This window comes from Aotus nancymaae, unplaced genomic scaffold (assembly GCF_030222135.1).
Source record: "Aotus nancymaae isolate 86718 unplaced genomic scaffold, 86718_ANA_hifiasm-v0.15.2.pri h1tg000117l, whole genome shotgun sequence".
Classification (NCBI taxonomy): Eukaryota; Metazoa; Chordata; class Mammalia; order Primates; family Aotidae; genus Aotus; species Aotus nancymaae.
Genome location: NW_026988532.1, coordinates 246,491 through 274,352, shown reverse-complemented (window position 1 = coordinate 274,352; position 27,862 = coordinate 246,491). Strand labels below are relative to the sequence as shown.

At 38.8% G+C, this 27,862-nt stretch overlaps 1 protein-coding gene across 4 annotated transcripts in view; it reads right to left on the bottom strand.

The window, feature by feature from the left end:
* Nucleotides 1-27,862, bottom strand: part of CDC14A (cell division cycle 14A) — a 179,987-nt gene that overhangs the window by 63,929 nt on the left and 88,196 nt on the right. For all 4 annotated transcript variants that reach the window (XM_064371087.1, XM_012466467.2, XM_012466466.2 and 1 more), the window contains 5 exons: nucleotides 26,382-26,448; nucleotides 23,569-23,631; nucleotides 12,499-12,586; nucleotides 4,916-5,146; nucleotides 48-186 (listed from right to left, as the gene is read on the bottom strand). In XM_064371087.1, coding sequence (XP_064227157.1) covers nucleotides 48-186; nucleotides 4,916-5,146; nucleotides 12,499-12,586; nucleotides 23,569-23,631; nucleotides 26,382-26,448 — 588 coding nt within the window. The remainder of the gene's footprint in view (nucleotides 1-47; nucleotides 187-4,915; nucleotides 5,147-12,498; nucleotides 12,587-23,568; nucleotides 23,632-26,381; nucleotides 26,449-27,862) is intronic.

Sequence of the window (27,862 nt, the reverse complement as noted above, 5' to 3'; positions counted from 1 at the left end):
AGGATCAGGAACAGGATGTAATGTGGTAATGGGGACAATATACTTACTCTTCCAGGAAGTGCTGTTGGGGTCCTATAATAGAGCCTGGCCGGCATATTCTAATCCAAGCAATTATTTCACCATGTGTAAACCTGTAGTGTTTCATTACATAACAGGCTATCAATGTCCCTGTTCTTCCAAGACCAGCTGTAAAAGAGGGAAACAGAATAAGAAATATAAAGTCTAGCAAATGCTCCCACACAAAAAAAAGTTCAAACCTTGCCCAGAAACTGCTCTGCATTCAAATGTGATGATATTATCAACAGCTAATAGACATAACTGCTCTCATGTAAAACTCTATTTTTCTTTAAACAATGGAAAGGGCAAAATGAAGCTGCCATAGATTTGGGGGCAAGAAAGTGATGTGATAAAAGCAAATGGGTCTGGCAGCAGCATTACTGGCTGGACTGGAGAAGACAGAGATGGAAGCAAGAGAGATAAGATGGAAGGCTGGGCAGGGAAGCAAGGATGGCTGAAGGGGGTTGGGATGAGGGTGAGCAACTGCGACAAGGAGGAAAAGCTGAATCAGAAATCCATTCGGACCGGGTCACAGGGGAAGTTACAGGTAACTGACATTTCTGACCTAGAAAACTGTACAATGTTGACTTCATCCATGAAAACATTTAGTTAGAAAAAGAAACAAGGAAAAAAAATTGTGTGCATGTGTGCGTGTGTGAGTGTGTGTGTGTGTGTAAAAGAAAACAAAATAGGGGACATTGATAGCTTCAGTTTTTACATGTTCGAGAATCTTCTGCTTTTGAGGGATCCTTCTGTCAGCTTTCTCTGGTCAAACAATAAAAGTAGTCCTCTCTTATCTCACAGTACTTGGGAGCACAGGGTATTTCAGCAAATCTAAGACTACCATCCTGTAGTATCTAAGTTCTATCAAGAAAGAAAAAATTAAACTATGACATGCTATCCATTTTAAAATCCCATTCTAATTTCAGAAATGTTAATATGTGAAAAAGGTATATCTTTAAATCAGTGTTCCTCAACCTTTTTTATGTGATTGTTCCTTTCAGGAGTCTCTTTAGATTTTTTTTTCCTAATCAGCCCCCATGAAATTTCACTGTCACAGACATACTGCATATCTGTTTATGAAAATCTGTGCTTTATACAAAAAAAAGTTTTCCATCCCCAAAAAAACAATTTTTCCCCCTTGGGGACAATACTGCTTGGACTGAAAATACATATTGAAAATGCAAATTAAATGACAAGCAAGCTCATGTCTACAGATGCTTGACAGTTCCTTCCCGTTAACCCTTTCTTTTTAAGAAGTATTCATACTCTGTTTTATTAGATGAGGGGTGTGTGTGTGTGTGTTTTGTTTTCATCTGAAGGAACTCTTGCCCCAGATCAAAGATTAACAATCTTTAAAAGAGTGAGGTTTAATTATGGTCTGAGTGGGGCTCTTCCTTTACCATTAAGAGTTATGAATAATATGCCTTCTCTTTCACCCAGTGCCTATCGCTATTAATTCCCTACACGCCTGGCAAGACTACAGGCAACCGTATAGATAAAACACAGGTGACATCCTGGAGCAGAAGCCAGGGCCTAGTGGGTTTCCAGAGTTCTTCCTTTAAGTCACCAATTTGGGTGTCTCTCCAGAGAGAAAAGGGCCTTCCTTCCTTACGGAGACAACACTCTCTCTCACTGCTCCCCTCTGTGCAAAGACCTGTCTGGCTCCCTCACTTAGGCTCCTAGTCACACTCACAACCAAAAAGGAGGTGCAGGAAATTTTCAAATTTCTCTGAAACTAAAGCAGCTTCCCCCTTTTAAAAAAGAGTCTATAATTTTGATCTATAAAAAGAAAGTACTTAGCACTCAATAGTTAGGAGCTCTTACCACAACTGAACAGAATAGGAACATTTCACTAAGTTTCTATAAAAACTTTAAGAAAATTTTTAAAGCATTTGTAATTAAAGGGCTCCCTGGCACAGCATGACAAGATGTTGAAAAGTGTTCTATTTATACCAAGTCAAGCACCAATTGCTTTACAGTTCCAGGCATTTTCTGAAAGCCCTATAGAACATCAATAATCACATACTGGAATATAACAACGTGCTGTATTTTAGTTTATTATTTGTGGTAGAGAATTTCAAGAATTCATAGGCATCTCTTTTATCAACCAGAGTGAAATGCAGATACTGAAATGTTGTAATCCCCAGCAAATTGGTTTCTAGTTTATCTCTGTATAAAATACTTTATGTTGAGGCATGACATACTCCTTCTCTTTTCAGTCGCTACCAAAGTTCATTTGACATAGGATAAGATTCTCTTTCCCTCCTTCTTTTAGTTCCATTAAAATACTGAGTGCTGCTTGAATTCCCAGAGAAATCAAGCTGACTTAATTAGGTCAGATGTCAAAATAATTAACAAGCCTAAAGTAGATACGTATGCTGTGAAAAGCAATACAGCTGTAACTAAACTGTAATTCTTACGCAAGAATCCTATATGTGTGAGCAAGTGGAAGAAAATAAAATAACACTCTCGAAAAGACATCACCACATATAAATGTGACCGTCCTATATAAGAACTGACTTCAGTGTTAAAGGTTCCAATTTAATATAAAAACATCTGTAATATAGGCCAGGCATGGTGGCTCACACCTGTAATCCCCGCACTTTAGGAGGCTGAGGCGGGCGGATCACCTGAGGTCAGGAGTTCGAGACCAGCCTGGCCAATATGGCAAAACCCCATCTCTACTAAAAATATAAAAAATCAGCCGGGCGTGGTGGCGGGCACCTGATCCCAGATACTTGGGAGACTGAGGCGGGAGAATTGATTAAACCTGGGAGATAGAGGCTGCAGTGAGCCAAGATCACACCACTGTACTCCAGCCTGGGTGACAGAGCAAGACTCTCAAAAAAAAAAAAAAATTGCAATATAAAATAAATACATATATTTTTTAAAAGGTAAACTTTCACAGGTCAAGGATATAGAGAAAATATCTGTAACAAGAGTGCTTAGCACCATAGAGTTTTATTTGCACAATGTCTCTCAGGTAAGAAATACTATCAAGAAACACACTGAGTTTTAATGAAAGCTTTGCAGTTCTCCTTGAATTTGTCAATCCAAGATACGGATGGCTAATCCACAGATAAACTCTATGACATAGTAATCGTAAAACTACCTGAATTAGGAAATAAGGCCAATTAATCTCAGAAAAAAAAATATATGATTTTTATGACACAAAACTAAACTTTGAAAGAGAAGATAGGATTATCTCCTACTAACGTTGATATAAACGTTCCCATTAGCTCTCAAGTTCTACTGCTGTTTAAAATACGTGATATGCGGGCTTTTTCTTGCACCTCAGCAATTTTGAACAAAATGCAATGGAAAAGCAAACAGTGCAAATGAATCGCATGGGAAAAAGCCAACTCAATGCCACCCCACTGTGGCCTGAAAGCATCACCCACAAATGAGCCAGCAAGTGACACCTTCCTAACAGACCCCACGCCAGAGACAAGAAGATGTCCCACAAAGCCAGGGCCCATCCTGCTAAGAAACGGGGAAGGCAGGGAGCGAGAGCTCAGTCCACCCAGGAGGACGGAGCCTGGCATGGGGGGCGGGCCACGTGCTGCTCATTTCCATCTCTCCGGGTCTCTGGGAAACTGCGGCTTCCCATTTTTGCTCACATGTTCGCAAAGTACCTCCACCTACTCAAATCTTAAACATAGAAACAAGGGCCTACAAAACGGCATTTTAATTTCTGTCAGAACCAAAGCCATACTCGTCTGAATAAGTCAGTTACAGAAGCACTAGGCACATGAAAAGAACAGCACCCTCCCCAACACCTACTAGATGATTAGCATAAAACGAGAGGGAAACCGGGTCTAGACCCAAAACCACGAGTTCAGCACCACCCAGCGGCACTAGGAGAAACCGCGTGTGAGGAATTCGAGGCTCCAGCCCGGGGCGGCCCAAGTGATTTCTCCTCACCGCAATCAAAGACCCAGTAAAATACCTGGAATACTTTCAGTATTATCCATACTGAAAGATCTGGAATAGAATGGAGTTTGAGCCTCCTCGAAGTCTAACAACTAAGCTTAGAGCAAATGGCATGTCATATTTTCTAAGTAGCTGACATGGGGTTGCCAGATAAAATACAGAATGCACATTCCCTGCAATATGTGCGACATACGTATTAAAAAAGTATTCATTGTTTATCTAACATCCAAATTTAATGAGGCAGCCTATATTTTTATTTGCTATATCTGGCAATCCTAAACCTTCTATACTCTGAACTCCTGCCCCAAAGTATCCACCCCTAGAGATCAGAGATTTGCAAAACCAAGTCTTTACGTTTATTCCAAGAGGCAGCATCACATCAGCATCAAGTAAGCTAGCCAATCAGTAAGCTAGCCAATTGCTCCTAGCAACAGGCATGGAAGACACTCTGCTCCATGAAGTCAAAGACTAGTAGGGGCGGGAGAGGCAGAGGCTGGAATGGGGTTCAGATAACTGGGTCATAAAACAGAACCATGACAGTGCAAGAGGATGGGGAAGAGATGAGCAATTCTGAAAACAACAAAAGAGAGAGGGAAACTAACAACCCTTGCCTCTTGACAATTCTACCTACAGCCTAACGACACTGCTACTGTAATTTCCCCTCATTGTGGCACGTGGGCCTGGAAAGGCAAGGTCTGGAAAACTGGCATATCAAGAAAGCTATACCACCATGAACTGTCCACACCCAAGCAATCCTTTCTTTATGAAGGGGTTACTAAAATGAGCTTGCGTCCCAGTTGGCTGAAATTACAAACCTCACTGTTTTCTAAGACACTAAATAGGTTTCGTTTTCTGTTATTTGCTCTTTTTTGGCCCACCCCTTCCATAAACGCAGCCACCACCACCGAGGCCTTGCACACACCTTTGCAGTGAACGGCAATGGCCCCTTCGGTGTTCTCACAGATGTTCAGGAACCTTCGCACGATGTTGTCACTGGGTGTGCTGCCATCTATGAAGAAGAGGTCATAGTGCTCGAAGCCAGCGTCTGTGAAGCGTTTTGCCTCATAAATCTTTTTGTTCAGCCTCACGACTGCAGTCACATTATGCTTTTTGAAATAAGGAAAGTAGGCTTCAGGGGCGTGAAGAGGATAACCTAAAGGAAGAAAAGAGCAGTAAGCAGAAGGCATGCATTACATCTTCCATAATGCGGAAACACAGAACCCTCAACAATGAAGTGTATACATCTCAACAAAGCTTATGGGAAAAGTGTGTTGCGTGAGAGAAAAGGTCACAGCAAGCTCCTAAAAGCATCAGGCTGCATAACTGTAAGCACCATAGGAGGTTAAAAAGAAAACTTCTCCAAGCACTGGAAGTACCTCATTCAAGTTCAAGCTCTCAACTTCTAGGATTCGAATCCTGGGAGCACACTCTTCTCACTCCCAAAACAAAGGCGTTCTTGAAGTACTCAAATGTGCACAGAAGACCTAGAATCGTTCTTGGTGACTTTACTCTCCCTTGAGCATTATTCTCCACTTGACAAATATTTTTCAACTACAGTTAAAGCTTTTTTGCCATATGTATAGTTTTAATTTGTAGTACAATGCCCTGCAAAAGCAATTATTATTAAGCACCTATTCTGTACAAGTCACAATTGCATATCATTTCAAATTCTCAAAACCATCTCTTAAGAATGCCTCAGAAAAATAAAAATAAATAAAAAAAAGAAAAAAACAAAACACACACACACACACACACACACACACAAAAGAATGCCTAACTCCATTTAACAGATTAAGAAACTAAAAGAGGGGGTTTTGGGGAGATATTGGTCAAAGAAAACAAAATTTCAGTTAGAAAGGAATACGTCCCAGAGATCTATTGTACAACATGGTGACCATAATAACAATATATTATATACTTGAAAGTCATTTAGAAAGGAGAATTTAAGTCTTCTCATCACAAAAAAATGATAAATATGTGAATACGTAAGTAAAACTTGACTTAGCCATTCTACAATGTATACATATTTCAAAACACGTTGTACACCATATATAATTTTTATTTATCAGTTAAAATATAAATATTTTTAAGTTAAAAATGAAACTAAAAGAATAACTTTCGTGGACATTTCCTTTTTTTGAAGGAGGAAGATGCTCTTGTCTTCAAACCCCCTTTTGTTTTTGAGCAGCTCCACCATCGTGTGTGTGTTCCTGGGAGCTACACAGTCAGCTGCGTTACGGACCTAGCCTTAGCCAATCAGCCAGGGCAACCAGTGGGGGCTCTGACCATCGCGGGCCTTGCTTGGCTGCTCCAAGGGTTAAAGGGACTAATTTCCTAGCCCATTGATGGCCACATCTGTAACCCATTCAGGATTCACCAATCCCTGATATACCAGCTGAGTGAAATGATCTCATTTGGTATCCATTCATGACGGTCGGTTCCAGGGGTGGCAGCAGCCAGCAAAGTGAACCAGACTGTTTCTGCGCCGTGTCCTTGGCTGTATTTCCTGCAGCCTTGGATCCCTGTTATGCTAGTCAGCTCTCAGCTCCAAGCCAACTCTCTTATGCTCTGTGACACTGGGGCTGGAGTCCATATACTTCCTACATTTCCCAGACTACCTTTCTATCTGGCTTCCTATTGGTTGTAAAAATGGGAGGCACTGAAGTGCAACCTGAGAGGAGGAAGGAACAACTTCCTGTGCTCCTGGCAGCATCGCTTCAGCAGCAGAAAACAGGAGCAGCCAGAAGCCCCAGCTTACTTTGGCTCTCATGCCACCATCCTGCCACACTCACCTCTGAGGCTGGAGTCCTCATGGTCTCCCCTCTTCAACCCCCAAATCCAAACACCAGCTTGTGGCATCCCCGTTAGAGGTCAGAGCACCAGCACGTGGCTCCTCCTCAGCGCTCCCAGGTTCTGCTAACTCCACTTTAGCCCCTTCCGTCCCCCGAGCCTTAAAGGTACTAGCTGTTTTCTCCAACATATTCTGGTTTCTTCTGTGTTGACTTTTTACTTTCTAGTCTTTTTTGAAACGAATTCCTTGTATTAAATTCTCTGTTTGAAATGCCTCGTGTGGTTCCCATTTTCCCACTTGGGTCCTGTTCACCTTTTAAGCCTAGTTCTCCAGCCTTCTCTTAAAGTCTAAAAGCTACCCGACACATTCCGAAAACTGCCTTTTACCAGAGTTGGTTCTGCTGCCTGAAACCAACAGCCCTAACTGGTACACTTGGCCAGGGACACACAAAGGATGAAGGCAGAATTGGAAGGCAGGCCCAATTAATCCGCAGCTCAGATACATGATTTTGGCAGACCATGTCGCTTTTGAGCAAACAGGTAATACAGAGCTTATTGAAAATCCTCTGTGTAGAAACAATAACTTTAGCAAACATGGAGAAAACATGCTTTTCTAACTGCAAAAATCAAGTCTGTTTCCCTAGTTGGTTTACTTGCTCAAATTATTTCCCAGATAGATTTATAGCCTAAAGCACAAACTAAGTGTAGCTGGCATTAAGAAATAACAGTTTTTCTATAATGTGAGGAAGGGGAGGGAGAAGGGTTCACGAACACATGGGAAGCCTGCCCTGGGTGTGGCGGGCTGGTGAGAGCTTCTGTCCCCAGGTTGCTAGCATACCTGGGACCTCTATGACAGCACCTGTCACACACTGTGTTAGCAATTGGTTCAGTGCCTTTCTTCTTCCTCCCTGCAACAAAGGCTGCAAGAATCTCTTTTCATATATGAATTTCCATCAGGAGTAAATGGCAGCATAGCTAATATGCCTAAATAGACTATTAAGAGAAACATATATCTTTTGAGAAAAAAACACTGGACAGAAATTGTCCAAATATGGCAACAGGGCACTGAAATAACAATAACAACAATAATTGCACGTAACATACATGAAGCACTAACTATGTGCTAGCCACTATGCTAAGTGCTTTATGAGGATTATCTCATTAAAACTTGCAATTACTCAATTTCTGGTGCCTGGAAAAGCTAACTGGCCCATACACATACAAATAGTAAGAGGCAGAGCCAGTAAATTTCAATCCTGGCAGTCAAATTCCAGCACTTGTGCTGGGACTAACTTCAGGTAAGATTCAACTTGATTCTGTTAAGCCTCCAAATAAGAGAACATGATATGAACATGAGGGGTTAGAGTTGGTGAGCAGATTTTACATAAATCCTTAAAACTGTTTAGAATAAATTATAACGAACAATGGAAATGTCCTATGACCTGTGAACAACTGTTTGTGGCTGTTATGGATGTAGGTGGATGCTTTTTGTGAGAAACTGATTTTAGCAATGTGTATAATGTGCAGACCCAGAGCTGACGGATCCTTCATCCGATCCTTACTCCCTCTGACCACAAGATGGTACGGTGGCATCACTGAACCACAACAGAGTCCGGGAGTTGAACTGACCAAACACATGAACAGGGTATCAGAGTCAAAAGAGATTTTAAAATTCATCTCTTCCCAGGCCCTCATTTTAACGTTGGAAAACTGAAGAACAGCAGAGTCGAATGACTAGCCCCCTCAGTCATTATTAAAAGTAAAAACTGCAAAATGATCAGGTAAATGCAGAAAAGACATAAAATCCGTTGATTAGGCTAGCTAATGATAAAAATGTAACCATAATACCTGCTATCTTATAAACGCCTGTTATGTGTGCCTGATACCGTGCAAGGCACTTCATATAACATCTATAATCCTCACTAGGTGCCTGCAGTGAGCATCGTATTTCTCCCACTGTGATATACAAGAAAACTGATGCTCAGAGAAGCTGTGGAACTCACTGAAGTTCACGCAGCCAATAAGGAATGGAGCCAGCTTCAGCCTGCCCAGGCTCTTTACTAAATGGGACACTGGGCTTCTCTCATTAAAGGGGTAGGTTGATGCCTCCAATTGTTGGGATTCTAGTCTGAAGCTATCTTTCTGTGTGTGCGTGTTTAAATAGAAATGAGAATGACAGTGACACTTAAAGAGACTTTTTTTACAGAAAATATGAAATCCAAAATATCTGTTTCATTCTGCTGTTATCCATCATTTATCAATTCAAAATTGTTTAACAAAAAAAAAAAAGTAGGGCTCTTCTCTTCCCCACTGTCAAAACAATGTGAATCCAAATGGCTAAAAGAAACTCCTAGAGTTCCCTGTTGACACAAACACACACTTAAGATTCTTAGAATACATTCTGCCCAGATCCCAAGACTTTACAGCTTCCTTTAGCTACCTCCTAGCAACAGCTATTTAATCATTTCTTTAAAGCCTCAGCTCTTCTATTAAAGAGCCCCTAAAATGACTTTCAGCCTCCTCAGAAAAACACAGGCTTCTCAATGCAAAAAAAAAATTACCACGATGTTACTGTAATTGGATCAGGTTTATTAAGCCCATCAGAAAATTATTTTCTCAACTTCAAAAAGCATATACAAAGTTAAATCCCTTTACAAAAAAATATATATATATAGTGAAGCTTCTAGTGAATATCAGATTTTAAAATGGAAATTCCAGTAAAATGGCAATATTTTACCAATGGTAGCCTTAAATGAAATTGTTCTAGGCATCATAAAAGCTGACAAAGGTGAGAAAAATATACTTTCAGATGTTTTTATGTCAATAAGAGAGGGCACGATATATGCACAGAATAAAATATGCATATACAGCAATACCTTAAAGTGATTATTTCTTGATTATATAATGTTTTTAAAGAGTTTTACTCTTTATATTGCTTAAATTTTCTAGATTGAGCATGTACATCCTCTATGATAACATTTAAAAGAACACAGAATTCAGAATTAAATAGACAAATGTTTGAATCCACACACCAACAACTACTGGCCTATGAACCTGGACAAGTTAGGTAATTCCTATAGGCCTCCAGCTTCTCTTCCATAAAATAAACACCACCTGCTCCAGGGGGTGGTTCTGATCATTAAACAGATGATGTGTGTAGAAGAGGTTTCGCACCATTCCAGGCAGGTAAGCAAATGGTGGCTACAATTTTTCCCCATATTGAATATAGGACCAAAAAGATGTTTTAAATATTTTTGACACTTAAAAATTATTATACAAAATATGCATATCCTTTTATCTAATGATTCTAACAATTGAGAAGAAACTAGAGCTGCAAAAAGATGTATGAACATGTATGCCAACCACAGCAGTTTTTAAAAAGTGAAACACTCTTCATCTGGTTAAATAGATGGTGAAATTAAAAAAGAAAAGAATAAGTGAAAAACAACTTAGATCTCATTCAAAAATAAATTAATAGGCTGGGCTCAGTGGCTTAAACCTGTAATCCTAGTGCTTTGTGAGGCAAGAGGATCACATGAGGCCAGGAGTTCAAGACCAGCCTGGGCAACATAAAGAGACCTCATCTCTACTAAAAATTAAAAAATAAAATAAAATCAGCCAGGTGTGGTGGGGCATGCCCTGTAGTCCCAGGTACTTTGGAGGCTGAGGGAGGAGGATCACTTGAGGACAGGAGTTCAAGGTTGCAATGAGCTATGATCACACCATTGCACTCCAGTTTGGGCAAAAAAGCAAGAGCCTGTCTCTAAAAAAACAAAACAAAAAATAAATTAACACAATATGGCACAGTCATATGGTAGAATAACATGCAATGCAGTCGTGGAAAATAACAACATGGATCTATATTTACTGCTACAGAAAGAAGTCTATGATATGTTAAGTGAAGAAACCTGGCTATAAGATTGTAATTATGCTATGATCCTACTTTTGCTTAAAAAAATTTTTTAATGCATGTATGCATAGAATATACAGTGTTTTATATACATAAAAACATTTTAAATGGCTTTTAAAATTACACCTCTCAATTTCTCATTAAGAAAACGTAGTCAAACATATGAATCACAAATGTGAAAGTCTTTAAACTTTGCCAAACAAATGCCCAACAACAAAACTACAAGTGAAAAAATATCCTTACTAACATTTCCTGGGCCTGAGTCAGATAATTTTGCAGAGAAAGCAGATTTAATCAATTTTATTTTGAAAGGCCAACTGTCAGAGAGCAGTTTCCTCAGGTTATCAACATGTAATTCCTAACAACCCAAAATGACAGTTGAATGTCCAGACCAGAGAATATTCTTTAGCAAGCTTATAAGTAAGAAAATCAAATTCTGGCTTCACTATAGAGGTGTCCCATTAGTGAGCTTAACTCTCTAGACCTGGATTGCCCATCCGCACAGTTAAATGATGATTCGTGATTCAAGCAGAGTTCCCTATTAGATAAGTCACAGGTGTAAAATGATAAGCATATTTATGAAAGCTCAAATTATAAAAATTAAATGCATGAATTACAACAATATACAATGAAACTACATTTTAAGAGATGGTGATTAAAGAAAAAAAAATTTTTTTAAGAGACAGGGTTTTGCTATGTTGCCCAGGCTGGTCTTAAACTCCTGGCCTCAAGCAATCCTCCCACCTCAGCCTTCCAAAGTGCTGGGATTGCAGGCACATGCCACCATGCCTAACTGAAGAATAAATCTAGACCAGGGGTTTCAAGTTGGGTTCCCTCAGAACACTGGTATCCCACCTCTATGATCAGATAGAGAGCCAAAAAAAAAAAAAAAAAAAAAAAAAGAGCTATTCTGTTCATGGTTATTTTTCAACCACTGTTGTCTATCATTACTTGTCTTCTAGGAAATGTTAGCAGATAGAAAAAAATTTGTAAGTACAAAAGTACAAAGTAAGTATTAATGGGAAAACTTGCACAGCTGATCATGTTTCATTCAAAAGGTTTATTTTTTGTTTTGCTTTTATTTTTTCCTAAATATGTATGCCCAAGGCAATAAATATGCTGCAAATAAGTAGTTTAATTACTGTCAGCTAGAAAATTGTACCTAGTTGTCAAAACGGAACTAAGTGTATCAGTGCAGTGGCAATGTTAAGGAGCCCTCCTCTGGTTTGGAGTACCAGTTCTGCCTATTACTTTGTGACCTTGGGCAAATTCCCTACTAATAAGGCTGAATTTACTCCTCTCTAAAATGGAGATAACAGTATCTGTATCTCATAGAGTTGTGTTGAGTGTTAAAAGAGAGAATGCTTTGATTTGTGTAACTAGCACCTGTGTAAATGACACATTGTCTCCATCATCATTATTCAACACGGTGTTACCCAAAGAATACCTCGATGTGTAGCACTCTACCAACAAATAAATCTGAGAACCACTGAAAGAATCAACAATCTGCTTACGAGTTTGACCGATGTGTTTCTCAGATTCTTCTCTAATAATTGGGGGTCAGGTAAAGTGAACATCCGATTTATGGCAAGCTAAAAATCTGTTAGTTCTACAACAGTGATTATAGCTCCACCTACTGGAAGTACAGTATTTAACGCACTAGTTACTAGTGTTGAATTTTTAAAATTATGAATAAATATTCTTTGGAGAATACTATCAAAGAAAACAATTATCTGGGGAAGTTAAGAAACTTAGAAAGGCGAATCAAAATAAATGTTTGGATGGCAAAAGAAAGAAAAACCTACCATTTTCAATTTTGCTTTTAGGATGTGGTCCACTAAATGCTAAAAATTTTCCTGGAACAATCCAGTTGAAGTCACCATTTTCAACTCGCTGGCAGAATTTTGTGAGAAAAGAGAAGAAAAACATTTTATAATTCTTATACAATTTAGGAGACCCTTACAAATAAAACTGCTTTTCACTCTTACTACTAGACTAATTAGACATGTATGTAGACAAATGCAGCTTAAAATAAAAACATGCACCTGATTCTCAAAATGCTATTTAGGAATTCAATCACTTTACAAAAACTTGTGTCTAGACCATATGAAACATTTAGAAACTTTCATTTACAATAGAGGTATTTTGCATAAAATGTTTGTCTCATGGCCACTCTGCAAAGAAATGAAATGAAAACAAACATCGTTTGTCCTGGCAATAAATAAAGGAAAATAAGAGGAAATGGGAAATATGAACACTTTCCATAAATGCAGTAAACCTATTTTAAACAATGAAAAAAAATCTGTAAATATCAAACTCACGATGAATACACTTCCATTTTTTTTTCTGTTTTTATAGGGCTGATACCTCTTTTGAATGCCAATTTTTAGATGAGGAAATGGCAAGAGGCAGGAGCAAGGGATATTGGCTCATCCATTCCACAAACCAGAGTCAGCCAAACTGTATTGTAGGGGATTAAAAGAGTCAGGCAAGTGACACACAGAGGCAGGGGCTCCTCCACTCCAGCTAATGAGGCACCTTGCAGGAAAGTCGACTAAACATAGCTGATCTTCCAACTGAATTTTCATGTGAAATCTGTTTTTAAAATGTTGACTTCTAAAATTAAGTCATTAACTCCTATGAAACCAAATAAAGCATGCCCGTTGGCTGACGTGAGGACCAGTTATCAGCCTCTAGTCTAGACACGCTAAGATATCCTCAGAAAAGGCTTAAAGACCAAGAAAGGGGCCAAGCACATTCCCATGGCTCCATCATCTTCCCCATTTTCTTCCCTTCCCCATGTGCCTCTGAACCATGGGACACTGGGGCACAAGTAAAGCTACCCAAAATTTTGCAGACATTGGGAGGCATTAGTGCAATGCATCATAAAATACATGTATCTCCTCTTAACTTATGCTGTCTTTACTCCCCCCACCCACTCCTACCCTTGCCCTCCTCATCTCCATTCTCAGGGAAAGGAAGCAAGGTAGTTCTCTGCATGGGCCATCCATTACTTATCCATATAAAAAGCTTTCTTTCCCCCATTATATGGCAAGGACCGCAATAGTACAAAACTGAGCCAAATACAGAGTCTGTACTCTACCATGAGAACACAATAAATATTTGTTAAATAAATTGGAACATGGCCTTTAAAAAACCTGGAGCCACTACTTTAATTACTTACATTACCCATTAACATTTCCATGAAAATCAAAACTTGGCTATAAAATAAAATTGTCATTTTTAAAATGCAGGTGTTTCTTCCCAGTTATAAAAAATTATATGTAAAACTGTGCGTCACCTTTATAAACAGCTGAACTGCATTTAATCTAGTTGTAATAAACATATCTCCAAAATGCCCTAAGTAAAATCTAAGAGACCCTGAGTGCTATGAATGCACATGCGAAGTTAAACCTCAAGCATTGCTTCTATTTATAACAACTTACATAAAGAATCTAATATGGCAATTAAACGCTTGCTTGTTTAAATAAAAATCTCAAATTAATGATCCAGTATCCCTCAAGTAATTATTAAGCTTAAAACAGTATTTGAAAATTCAAGAATAAAGGTACTCTCTAATCATCAAGAGACTAAAACCAATTCTTTATGAACAATGAAAGAAAACAGGTTTCTATGGTCACTATTTCTGTATCCCTGACCACCAACCAAGTATGCTAGATAAATACACTGTGCTATATCTGCTTATTTGGATTACAGAAATCCATTTGGTTAAATAGCAACCTTTTATAATTAATCATATGGAGAGAGGCAAGGGGCTCCCTAAGATACATTCATCCACAGAACCAAAAGAATATGTGTGCAAATCTTCCTACCCAAAAAGATAAACAGTAGATAATATTGGGGTATATTCAGCACCCAGGATAAGGTTGATGGAATAAAATTAATAGGAATAATAAAAATGGAAAAAAAATTAATAAGAAAGTTACAGCTTTTAATTGACCTAATATAAGCTCACTTTGATAGTCTTCCAAAGTTAATATTTGTGCCTTTGTTCATAGTGAATTATACAAATGTCAATGTTTATCAATAACAAAATACTTTATATGACACAAATCGGTTTTTCTAATTAAACACACACATACACTTCAAAGAAATCTAGATCAGATAGGAACTTAAGGTACTTTCCAACCCTACCACATTTTGTAAACAAATATCTAAGCAAGGATGAGGCAAGAGTATGATTTCACTTCTGATCTAAAGCCTACTACCTACCGAATACTATGCAAAAAAACTATAGATGTTCTTCACTAGAAGGAAAACCCAAAATAAAAAATCTGAATTCCTGAAACTGACACATTTAGGTGTTGTTATTCACTGTGGCGTAGGATTCTCCAGTCTACAAAAGATTCACAGCTTTCTTTTGAATAGCTCACTCTCTTAGTGCATTCAAAATATAATTTGACTAAAAAACATGAATTTTTACAATTCCTTTTTTTTTTTGGAGATGGAGTCTCGCTCTGTTACCCTGGCTGGAGTGCAATGGTGCAATCTCAGCTCACTGCAACCTCCCCTCATGGGTTCAAGCGATTCTCCTGCTTTAGCCTCCCAAGTAGCTGGGATTACAGGCACACGCCACCATACTCGAGTAATTTTTTTGTATTTTTAGTAGAGACGGGGTTTCACTATGTTGGCCAGGCTGGTCTCAAACTCCTGATCTGATAATCCACCCACCTTGGCCTCCCAAAGTGCTGGGATTACAAGCATGAACCACCACGCCTGGCCAGCTTTTACAATTTCTAAGAAATACACCTATGATTCTATAGTAATAGTCACAGATATATTTTTCAGTCCAAACACTGAAAACTATTTGACCTTTTTACCACTAAAATAAACCTACAGTAAGATAGAAAAGATAGTCTTTGAGGTTGACAATTACAAGATTGATTTCCTTTATCAACAGATGTGTTTTCTAGGAAAACAGGGAAAAGCAGTTTTGAAGTGCAATTCAACATTCATTTCAACATTTGCTGAGCCTTTATTATATATCAAGGGCAATTTGATATATAATATCAATTGGTATCATACATAAAATAATTGGTATCATACATAAAATAATAAAAAGAATTCTCTGTGCTTTTATGGAGTCTGAAGGCAAGTGGGAATGACAAATAACAGTAACAAAAATGGCAGCAAATACGTGGCTACCCCTGACTCTGCGTTAAGCTCTGCTGTATTCTATATAACTTACCTGATTCTCATAGTAACCCTATGAGGTAGGTGTTATTTTCATCTCTGTTTTATCCATTAAAGAAAAAGTCACATTAGACTTTCAAAGTGTGGTACTAGAAGTACATAAGAGGAATGACAGTGGCACAAGGACTATTTTGAAATGTAATAAGGTAGAACCACAATGCCTTTTTAAAATTCATTTAAAAATGCCTTCTTTGTATTTCCCTAACTTCTAAAACAACAAAATAGTGTTGACAGTATAGTTACATTACATAAACACAATTAAATTATGCTGTAAGGATGGGCACTTTATGAACTTAAAGCAAAGTAAATATTTGAATCATTTGGTTTAAATTAAGTTGGCATGCCATCTGGCTTTAAATAACAATCAAACTCTAGATTATTAATTTAGACTTGCTTTTGAGGGAGACGGTGCGGTGGAGGGAAAGAGGAGTGTCCCATGTGGACACTCTGCTAGCATCAGCTGCAGCAGGGAGACAGTAGGGTTGGAAAACATGTAGGGCCCCATTCCAACAGTCCCTATCAGTGAACACCTCTGCTGATACAACAGCATGGGGCAAAAATCCAGTGCACATTTGCAGATGCCACTCCAATGCTCAAGATGCAAAGATGATTTGGAGTCAGCAGCACATACATAGTTGCTGGAACTTGGAACTAGATGCACTCAATCATACAAAGTGTGTATAACCAGAAATCATGAGGGCCTAGAGAACCCCAGCATATCAGGGTGGGCAAAGGAAGAGAAAGGACTTGCAAGGGAGGCTGAGAAAGATGGTTAGCCATGGAGGGAGGAGAAATCCAAAAGACAGCACATTACAAATTAGGGAAGGAATGTGAATTAGAGAGCAACCACAGAATAAGCCAAGTAGGAAGAACAAGCATAGCCACTTGGTTTTACAAACCCCTGTGTTAGCAGGAACAGTTTCAGTAGAGGCCAGACCATAATTCGTTAGAAACCTCTCTCTTAAGAAGTTTGGAGATAAAAGAAGGAAAAGACACCAAACAATTATTAAAGGGGAAGAAATAAAAGCCATGGGGAATTGTTTAGGACAAAGTAGCTCTCAAAACATTTTATAGATTTAACCAACGTGACCTTTGAACCAGCAATGGGTGTAACAGATACAGAAACACTGGGTCCCCTCACTTTTGCAGTTGCGATGGCCAGGAAGTAATTTTGCTTCCTTAAACTTGAGGCTTTAGAGTGGTATAATCAACACTACCAGATGGTCACAGGAGAATGCTTCTTCTAATAGTTCTTCTAATATTCAAATCACCATGGGAGGCGCACTTCCATACCTGCTCCAGGTGGTGAGGACATGCCCACATACTTGCATTCTGGGCACTGCTTGACCCTGTTCTATGGCAGTCCCAGATTACCAGTTCTACAATCCACCAACATATAAAGAAGGCAGACCAAGCAGTATCCAGATTACATTTTGGTTTGCTATACATATTCTAATCCAAAGCAAAGTCCTGAAGCATCATAATTTCAGTGTTCAACAACACTGACTCCTGTTGTTGACCTGATGTGATTTGTTGAGAGACGTGAGGCCTAATAAACTTTACTGTTTCTCAAGGCAGGCACTAAAGAGCCGTTGTTAGGACTCTATACCACCTGGTCAATCCGACAATTTACTTACGCAGTGAAGGGTGACAGGGTCAACCTGGAGATAGTCCCTAGTCACATATTAAACTAAATTGATGTCACATGCAGATGGGGTCTTGGATTAAAATATCTAGCAATCTGTGTTGTAAATCACTGACTTAGAAACAAAAAACCTCACTCTTGCAGAATAGATTGGCTGCTGATAAAAGAAAGAAACATCATTTGAAGAAGTTGTCTACCATGGTAAATTTGTCCCTTGGAATATTACTACAAAATCAGAATGGATTCTTAATTAACATGTTTTAGGCACTTTCTGCTGAAAACAGATCATATAAAATATCTTGAAATGTGCTATCCTCCTTATTCACACATTTTTTCATTAGTTCTTTCATTTGACAAATAATAACTGCCCACTATGAGAATACTGTGCTACTAGGTTACTTCTTCAAACAAATAATAAGACAGTTCCTGCCCAAAAGTACCTGCAGATGTGTAAACAGAGTATCACACAAGACTGTGAGAATAGCTTCCACGGGGCTGAGAACGACTTAACAGTCAGCCATGTAAATACAGTGAACCAGAAAGAAGAGCTGACGGGCAGGAGGAAGGAGCAAGAGCACGTGCAAAAGCACAGAAGCTGCCACCTGGTAAGCTGCGTGGTTTTGGGTGTGGAGAGGGAATGGAAAAGGGCAAGGGTGGAGAGGAAGGACAAGCCCATGTCAAGAAGGGCCTTCCGTGCCATAGTAAGGAGTTTGCATTTCCTCCGCACCTTTAGTCAGTGTGGAGCCCATGAAGGACTTAAAACAGAGGAATGATGTCATCAGACTTAATTTTTAAAACCTACACCCTGATAGTCATGTGCAGCCTTGATCGAGGAGGCCCAAGACCCAAGAAATACCTAATCCCAGGCATCCAGAATGAACCCATGCTTTATCACAAACAGTTCCCAGATGGGCCATATTGTAATGTGACTAAAATAATGTGAAATCACCTAGAATAGAAATGGTCTTTTCCCAAAAAAGCATCCTTTAGGTGAAGATAGCAATAATGATAACCTGTGAATTGCTTGAATGTCTCAGGAATAAAATAATCCACATTTCAGTCTGTTATGGATCAGTGAGAAATTCTGTATCACAACTAATTTGATTAGCAGAAAAATGGGGGTTTGGGGCAAGACTCAAATATGGCAACTTCTGCAGAATGAGGCACAAGAATACACAAATGACAAGACCAAAGGCTTTAACCCTACACATGGAGAGATGATATTACTGGTAGCCTCCTACAAAACAAAAAAGAAAAAGAAACACTGGGTCTAGCAAATATATGGCACAAATAGTAGGCATTTAATATCTGTTCAACAAATGAACTGAAAAGTTATAAGAACGAGGCCATAAGGAGCATGGTGTGGCCACTTGTCTCTCAAAAACAATTGTTCATCTGCACACCATTATTTCTCTAAAGCAAAGCTTCCTAACCAGTGTGACCAGAATGGAGCTGCCTGGGCAGACTAGGGCAGCCAGAGTCCTCAGGCCAGTTGCCAACAGCTATGAGCTATAATCACAGGGTGTTGGGCAAATATTATCATTTTTCCATGTGCCATAATGAAAAAACAGAAGGAAGCCCCATGCAGTGCCTCTGCTGTCAAGGCAGTAATAGTGCCTCTGTCATCAGGCATGCAGGCCAAGCGCGGCTCTAACTTCTGTCATGACAATGGTGAAGAAGTGGCCTGGCTTTGTTCACATTTAAAAGTACAGGATCAAGGCCACAATAGCTTGATATTCTGGAAAATATCCTCATAATTTGGTTTTTCACACACAAAAATGGAGTGACTTATGGCAGGGGGAAGATAATGGCAGCTAGAAAACAGCTCAAAGAAAACAGTCAAAGTACTATCTCAGTTTTGAAGTCATTTTTGAACTTTCAGCTCCACCTAATCCCCAAATAGATCTTTAAGGAGGCTCCTTGAAATTGCATGGGGTGAGTTTTGAATGGGGTAATAGATGTAAGCCACGTGATGAGGCACCCCCAATGCTGCCAATGAAGCACCATTTCTCTGCATTTCTTCCCCCAAACCCAACCCTAAGAACAGGGCACTGCTACTGAATCACATTTCCATCATCAAACATGGCCGGCCTTCTGGTAAACAGTGGAAAGCCCTTGGGACAAGCAAAATTACAAACTAAAGACATAACTTCAAATAGTCTCTGATAAATAATAACTGCTTCACAGTGCATCATAAATGATCGCTGGCGTCTGGGCAATGTCTTGTTTGGTATAAAGACAGCTATCCCCCAAAAACAAGAAAACTGACGAAAGGTGGACTCTGTATACGGGTGCCACTTCCAGGTCTTACAAGCAGAGTATTAGCCTACACTAGCATTAACCACTAAACTTTACTATGGCAGAGCATAGTTCCTCACATACCTACAGGTACATCATTTAATTGAATGTTCAAGCTCTTTCATCTTCATTCTTTTTTCCTAGGACAAAAGGTCCTTTTATTTTTCTGAACTAGATTTGAAATGGCTAGATTTCAAAGGAGTGAAAGTTCTCAAGGCTCTCAACGTATGTATTCTTTGAGAATTCATTAAGAAAGCTGTTGGGGAAGTACAAATGTTTTGACACTGATTCCTAGAGGAAGCTTTTGCACCACTGTCTCACAGTTACTTTTCTGGACCCTCCCAGCATAGCTGCCCAAATTTCATGTCCAACCGGGGCAAATGTGAGGAACTGCACATTTCCACAACAGCTTGGTAAAGGACCTGGAAAGACCACATTTTGGAAGACACTTTTGCAAGATGGAGGCCAACGCCTGGTTTTGTTTATCAATACTTAATACAACGGGCCATTTGCAAGTCACACGAAAATAAAGCAAAAGCCTGAGGTATCTCACCTTGAGCGTTCTAAACAGTACAGGCTTTGAAATTAACTCTCATGTGAACAACAGATCACATGAAGGAAGCAAGGAGATATGGGCTTCGTGTCACACTGATGGACTATGACAGTACATTGGCTAGCCTGTCCTTGCAGAATCCATACTCTAGCTACATGTGGCTACTATGCACTTGAAATGTAGCTAGTCTAAATGAAGATATGCTATAATATAAACTGCACACTGGAGGCCAGGCATAGTGGCTCACGCCTGCAATCCCAGAACTTTGGAAGGAAAGATGGGCAGATTGCTTGAGCCCAGGAGTTTGAGACCAGCCTGGGCAACATGGTGAAACCCCATGTCTACAAAAAATACAAAAATTAGCAGGGCATGGTGGCGCACACCTGTGGTCCCAGCTACTCAGGAGGCTGAGGTGGCAGGATGGCTTTAGTCCAGGGGGTCGAGGCTACAGTGAGCCTAGATTGCACCACCGCACTCCAGCCTCAGTGACAGAGCGAGACTGGAGTGAGACTTTTTCAAGACTATTTTCAACCAACCCTCAGCATCACCACTGAAGTTAAGAGAGAGAGAGAGAAAGGAATAAATAAAACGTCCACTAGTTTTTTCCTTGAATTGTTCCTTCTTCTCTCTCACCCCCTCCAACAATCTCCCACCTTGGTCTCTCCTTTAATTGAAATGGCTTTAGTGTTTGGCCATATATTTAATAATTAATACAATGGGCCATTTGCATTCTTCATGCTCATATACATGGGGCAGGGATCCAGGTCCAGGTTTTGGAAGGGGTCTGAAACTTATCTAATTTGAGGGTCCACCTTACAATAAAAAATGATGAACACAAAATTGGGTATAAGACTCTAAAAGGTACCCATACAAGTTGGGGGTTGAGGCCCCCGAAAATTTAAGCTTCATTATCTTCAAAGTAAGTCACCTCTGGTCATATAACGTAGATACCTACATGTGTGGGCAAGGGAGTGTCTTATTATTGTTTGTTTTATTACAAAGATGGACTATATTAAAGCACTCTTCCATCTGCTTTCTCTTGAACAATCATTATAGAAATCATTCCAAGATAAGTGGTACAGCTCAATTCATTTTTTAAAATGACTGCATAACATTCAGTGATTTATATGTACTACAAGTTATCTGACCTTCTTTCTTATAAGTACGTATTCCCTTCATTTCTAATTATGGGATTTTAGAGGGGAAGGTTTTTTTTTGTCACTACTAAAAATGTTTTTATGGTATTAAAAATAACTCTCTTTGGGATTTTTTAACTAAATTGCATTAAATTTATTAATTTGGGGAAAAGTAGCAGCTTCTTGATGTTAAGTCTTTCTATCCAAGAACAAAGTATATGTTTTTCCATTTGGCCAATTCTATCCATAGAGAATTTGCAGCCTAATAAGGCTCGTACGCAAATAGCCATGATATAAGAAAAATGGAAAGTACAAATTGTAACACATGAAATTGGGGGGGAGGGGGCCAGGAGTACTCCAGAGGTGAGATCTAATCTGTGCAGGATTTTAACACAAGAGAAATGGAGGAGGGGAAGGTGAAAGGAGATGGGTATCTGGGAAAAAGCAAGCTCAGCCAGGGAACAGCGACATTCAAGAAACAGTAACTAAGCAGTTCAGAGGAGCTGGAACACAGAGTACGTACAGTGAAGAAACAGGAGATGCGGCTAGAAGGGTAGGCTGGAGCTCATCAGAGCTAAGAATGCCAGGACAGGGGAGTTTATCCTCATCTCAGCAGGGCAATTTGGGGCCAAGAACAAGACCAGCAAGATGAGAACTCTATTTTAGGATCACTCAGGTGTGTTTAAGACAGCCTGGGAGGAGAAGGGCCATGCTCAGTTAGAGAACTATTAAAATGAACGGTCCACAGGAAATGACATGAGACGTGAGTCAGAGGGAAGGAAGTGAGAACAGAGAGGAAAGACAGATATAATTAATACATCCTGTGGCACCAGTAGAAGTGATCCAAATACTCACTAGGTTAGGGAGGAAAGCAAAGCAACGTTTCTAGCCTTGTGCTCAGTAGGATGGCAATGCTGTAACACAGACAAAGCAGGGGGCCATGTTCGGGCAAAAAGATGATCAGTTTCTTTTCAGATATGTTGCATTTAACCTGGAAGCAGGATATCCAAATAGCTGTATTCTGGACTAGGACCCCAAATGTGAGGGCTGCCCTTATCTTAAGAGATAAATTGCATTGTTACTCTGGGGAAGCCCAACATGATGAGTTCACATTCTGAGGATGTTGAACCTACTCACATTCACACTTCGTCTTTCAGAAAAAGTTACCGATTTCTAGACTCCTCCTTATCCTACTCTTCTCCAACTTCTCCTTACAGTGTAACCCAGCTTGGAGATAGCTTTTGCCTACATTTTGAGCAGTCAAGACATTAGTCAAAAGTTCTGTAATGATGCTATGAGAAAAAAAAAATTCAGCCAACTTTTAGAACTAAATAAATTCAGCCATGTTTCAAAATAAAATTGATCCAATCAAAAATATAATAAGGGGGCTAGGCATGGTGGTTCATGCCTGTAATCCCAGCACTTTGGGAGGCTGAGGCAGGTGGATCACTTGAACTCAGGAATTCAAGACCAGCCTGGGCAACATGGTGAAACCCATCTCTCAAAAAAAAAAAAAAAATTAGCCAGATGTGGTGGCATGCACCTGTAATTCCAGCTACTTGAGAGGCTGAGGTGGGAGAATGGCTTGAGCCTGGGGAGGCAGAGGCTGCAGTGAGCCAAGATCGTGCCACTGCATTCCAGCCTGGTTGAAAGAGCTAGACACCACCTCAAAAATAAACAAATAAATAAATAAATAAAACCTGAATGCTAAAATAAAAGTAATACTTATAATTTTACTACCCAAACCATACTTAGAAATTACTTTTTCTTATAAACTTAAGGCACAAAGTGATTGTCAATTCAGATTTGATAGGAGAATATATAGAGAGATGTTGTTTTCCCAAAATAAAATTTTGGTGACTCCTGATTCAAAGGAAATAACCAAGGCAGAAAGGACAAAACTAACCACTACTGAAAACCCCAGAATGCTTTTATTTAGCACCCACTCAATTTGCAATACATGAGTGTGAGGGGGGGAAAATTAATCAACATGAAATTATGTTTTGTAAAAAAAATTAAATGTACAAACCTCATAATGCTCATATTCATCCACATCAAATGTCTCAAAGTCAAAAAATCCATGTTGTAATCCCTAAAAGCAGAATTTGTATTAGTTTTTCCATGCGAAATTGATAAACTCTACTCATTACTTCTGGAACATCTACTTACAGAAATGATCCTCACTAATCTGAAGAGATAGCTTGAAACCTTTGATTTTTAATGCATACCTAGAAATCTCTTTATAACATTGGCTATATTGCATTAAGACTGTCTAAGAAACAGACCTAAAGAAACACTTAGGATAACATGAAAAAAAGCCCCACAAAAGATACCTTGATTTCTAACTTAACATCAGTTTTGTATATAAAATTATATGTATAAAAAATGAAACAAAATAAATTTACAGTCAGAACCTTTTGGGAACTAGACCTAATTATGACAGAATATATCATAGTGATTATTTCTTTGTTAGGAGAAGAAAAATCAATTATTCTTATGAGTTTTTGTTTTCCTTTTATCATAAGGAGGTATTTAGCCAAAAAAAACCCTGCATTTTTTACCGTATTTTTTTCTTCCAACCCCTAAAACTCTTCATATTTCTACTTAATAGACCCTTATTTATTCCTAAAACTCTACCTTGAGAGAATCTGTTTCATGATGACAGTTTCTGACAAAGTAGAATCATACTTGACTGCTCTTACAATTTAAAAGAAAAAAACTGATATTTTTATCACAAAGAAAAACTTTATACTCTCTTTTGTAACTAATGACTTAGAACTTTTAAAAACTATCCAGCTTTCTCAGATCGAATATTTTAAAGTGAACAGAGTCTTTTATTTTATAAATCATGAAGCTATACAGATTACAACAGAATACAAAACCACAGGTACATTTAAAAGTTACATGATCAAGTCATTAAAAATAGAAAAAGAACTAACAAGCCAAGCTCCAGTACATCTATCAGTGTTTTTTCAAAACAAAGAACATGCACCATCTGCATCAGAAACACTTAGGGTAATTCATATTAAAGAAAGACTCCTGGGCCCCACCCCAGGACTATTAAATCAGATTCTCAGTGGCTGGGGCCCAGGTATACCATTTTCAGTACAGCGTCCCAGGTGATTCTTATAAATGCAAAATTCTGATAACACTGGTTTAAACAACTCCTACAGAATAAGCAGAACAAATTATTTAAATTAGTCCACCCTTTTAAAAACAGGAAAAAAAAACTGAGTTCATCCACATGCACCTTTCCAGACAAAAAAGTGAGAAAAATATATATACTCTGAAGGACCCACTTTTTCTCTTTATTTTTAAAGTGTTTGCTTATGTCCATATATAGTAGTTCACATAATATAAACTGTACTTAGACAATGCCAATACATCAAAATCAGAGAAGTGTGCTCCCTAAAGAGGCAAAAACGTGGCCATACTCCATAGGTTCTTAGAAGGGTACTACCAGTGCCACACAAAAATAGCCCTGAACATGGTGCCTTATGTAAGAGAATGAACATACAGGAAATGTTTCAGGTGCTTAAAGACATGCTGCACAATCTATCAGATCCTCCAAAATCTCATCTATCTTTGAGTTAACCCCAACATGTGATGAAACAGGTTTACACACCTTTCCTCTGCAACAGGAAGGATGGCACAGCTTTCTATACTGAGTTACTAATTACCACAATAACAGGCAGGGATATTCCAGTGTCAACTGTTTCTAAATTTTTTAAGTGTTATAAAACAAATGGCCAGTACCAGATGGTAGAGAAGGCAAAATAATAATAGTGACATAAATAAATTATTTTTCCCTCAGGCATATTTTCTAAATGCTATAATTAACACTTATATGTTGGGCAATGTCTCCATAGTTCTTAACTGGTATTACTGGAAGTGCACTTTGGCAATATCATTTGCAAGGGTGGGCTAGAGTATCTCTACAGTTGTTTAAGTGGGAAGAAAAGCATTTGAAAACTATTTTAAAATCTGATAGGGTTTAAATTCATTTTAAATGAAATAGAAACAACCATGTAATAGCACATTTATCACACCAATTTTCTCAACTGAAAACACAGCAAAATCAAAAGAGAAATGAACTAGAATTGCTACTGATACTATATTTATAGTCCATGTGACATTGCTGTGTATGTCCTATGATCAAAAGGTTATGTAATATGTACATTCCTGACTGATACTAAATCATGGTTTTATGTTCAAGATGGAATTATGTACTTTGAGCCCTCATTAGAATTTACAGTATAGCTTGTATAACTTCTCAGATTGTGAGTTAATGTTTCTAAAACATGTTCTGAGAGCTCTCAGATATCTTCTAGTTTAACTTCTTTATTATATCCAGTAATAATTAAATAACTGTAACTTGGTTCTCAAACTTTAGAGTGCATCAAATCACCTGGAGAGATTGTTCAAATACAGACTGTAGGGCTCCACCCGCAGAGTTCTTGTTTTACTGGGCCTGGGGTGGGACCAAGCAGCAGAGGAGACCAGTGGCTTAGATAACTTCCTGACTCTCCCACACCAAGATCAAGCCTGATAAAGAAGCTAAGCAACAAAGCAATGTCACATGCACTGCAGCTGACAGTGGTGATAAATCTGACTAGGAACACAAAGAGTTTACATGACAAAGAAAGGCCCCTTCTACTGTCTCCTCCCAGTTTTTCCTGGTGTTTGTATTTTTCAAATCAATCATCCTTCAAGAAGTAAAAAGTCTTCTGCTTACTGGTTCCCCTTTCTTCCCTCCAATAACAAATAAGGACGTTGAGATTATTCCTTCCTCATACTTTTTTAAACTACCGTGTCAACTACAGAAAGGAGAACTGTTATTACCTTTCTGATTCCCTGCAAACAGTCGAGGATGGTGAGATTGTAAGTGCAGTTTCCAAAGGAAGCATCCCTATAAACATAAACTCAACATTAAATGTTGCATTTAGAACATTCGAATAATAAATTATAATACCAAAGTCGGATGGAGATCTGCTCGTTTGGCTTCACAGCTATCAACATGATAAACTTATATGATACATTAGACCCTACTAGTTAACTACGACAGCTTGACTGAAGCACTTCTGAAATTGCTTTAATCCAACAGGCCGATTTAAGAGCCTGCGTTCCTAAGTCAGACTGCCTTGGTTCCACTTTCAATTCAGCCACATACTGCATAGGAACTTAAGCAAGTTATTTTACCTCTATGATGAATCTTGGTCTCCTCATCTGCGAAACGAAGTTAATGATAGTAGCTATCACTCATAGAACTGTTGTCAGATTATGTTTTTTTAAATATGTAAAGTCCTTCACATAGTGGCTGGTACATAGGGAGCAATTCATAAATATTAAGACTACTATTATTATTAAGAGTGAATTGGACAGTTTCATTAAGTAAAACATTCATCATTGCAAGAGGTATTCTGGCAGAGGAATAACCTCCTGTCAGGACTATGATAAAAACAAGCATAAAAAGATAAGAAAGACAGTATATGTAGGTCAACAGAACCTAGCAGGTGTTTTCATGGATTAAATGCCATCCCTCCCCTACAACAAAGAAAACGAAAGAAAGAAAACAGAAAAATGTAGTCCGGCTTCCACCATTCTCCTCTGCGTCACTGGGATCCAGGAGAGCTTCTAACACACTATGAAGCACTCCTTCAAAAGGCGTGGGAACCTACTGTGGTGGAAATTGAGTGCTTCATACTTTATTTAAGTTTTTAGAGCAATTTAGCAGACCTGCTTTAGGCAACATAAAACTAAAGTATCAAGTTCAGGTCAGTTAAGCAAGAACTGGCACCAGAGCTTTAACACTACAGAGTTCCAAGGTGTCCAAGGTAGGAAACTTGACCTCAAGGCTCCAGGCTCTCTGCCCAGCCTCCACGGCTGACCCAAGAAACAGAGCAGGCAGACGCTGTCCAGATGAAGTCAAAGGCACACACAGCAGCCATCAGGAAGGGGCCAGCAGATGTTCCGAGGGGAGAACATATTTTTAAGGGCTTTAAGGTATAATTAATATAAAACCAACTTTCATAACCATCCGAGGTCACTTGAACCTATGGCTGCTAAGCCATGTAACTTCATCATCCTTGAGTTTCAGAATCCCAAGATCTAACATAAAATGAGTAAGTTAGCAAAGCAACTTAACAGAATGCTTAAGTCCTGAAACTTCAGTTATTTCAAATATTTAAGTCTCATTTCAAAAGGAGGGTTCTTTGTTCTTTTTCTGAACTCACATGTCAGTGAAAAATAAAAGCCCCCTTTTCAAATGTCTTGTAAAAGTGTAAACTATATGTTAGAAAGCAAATTTTAATGGGCTATACTGG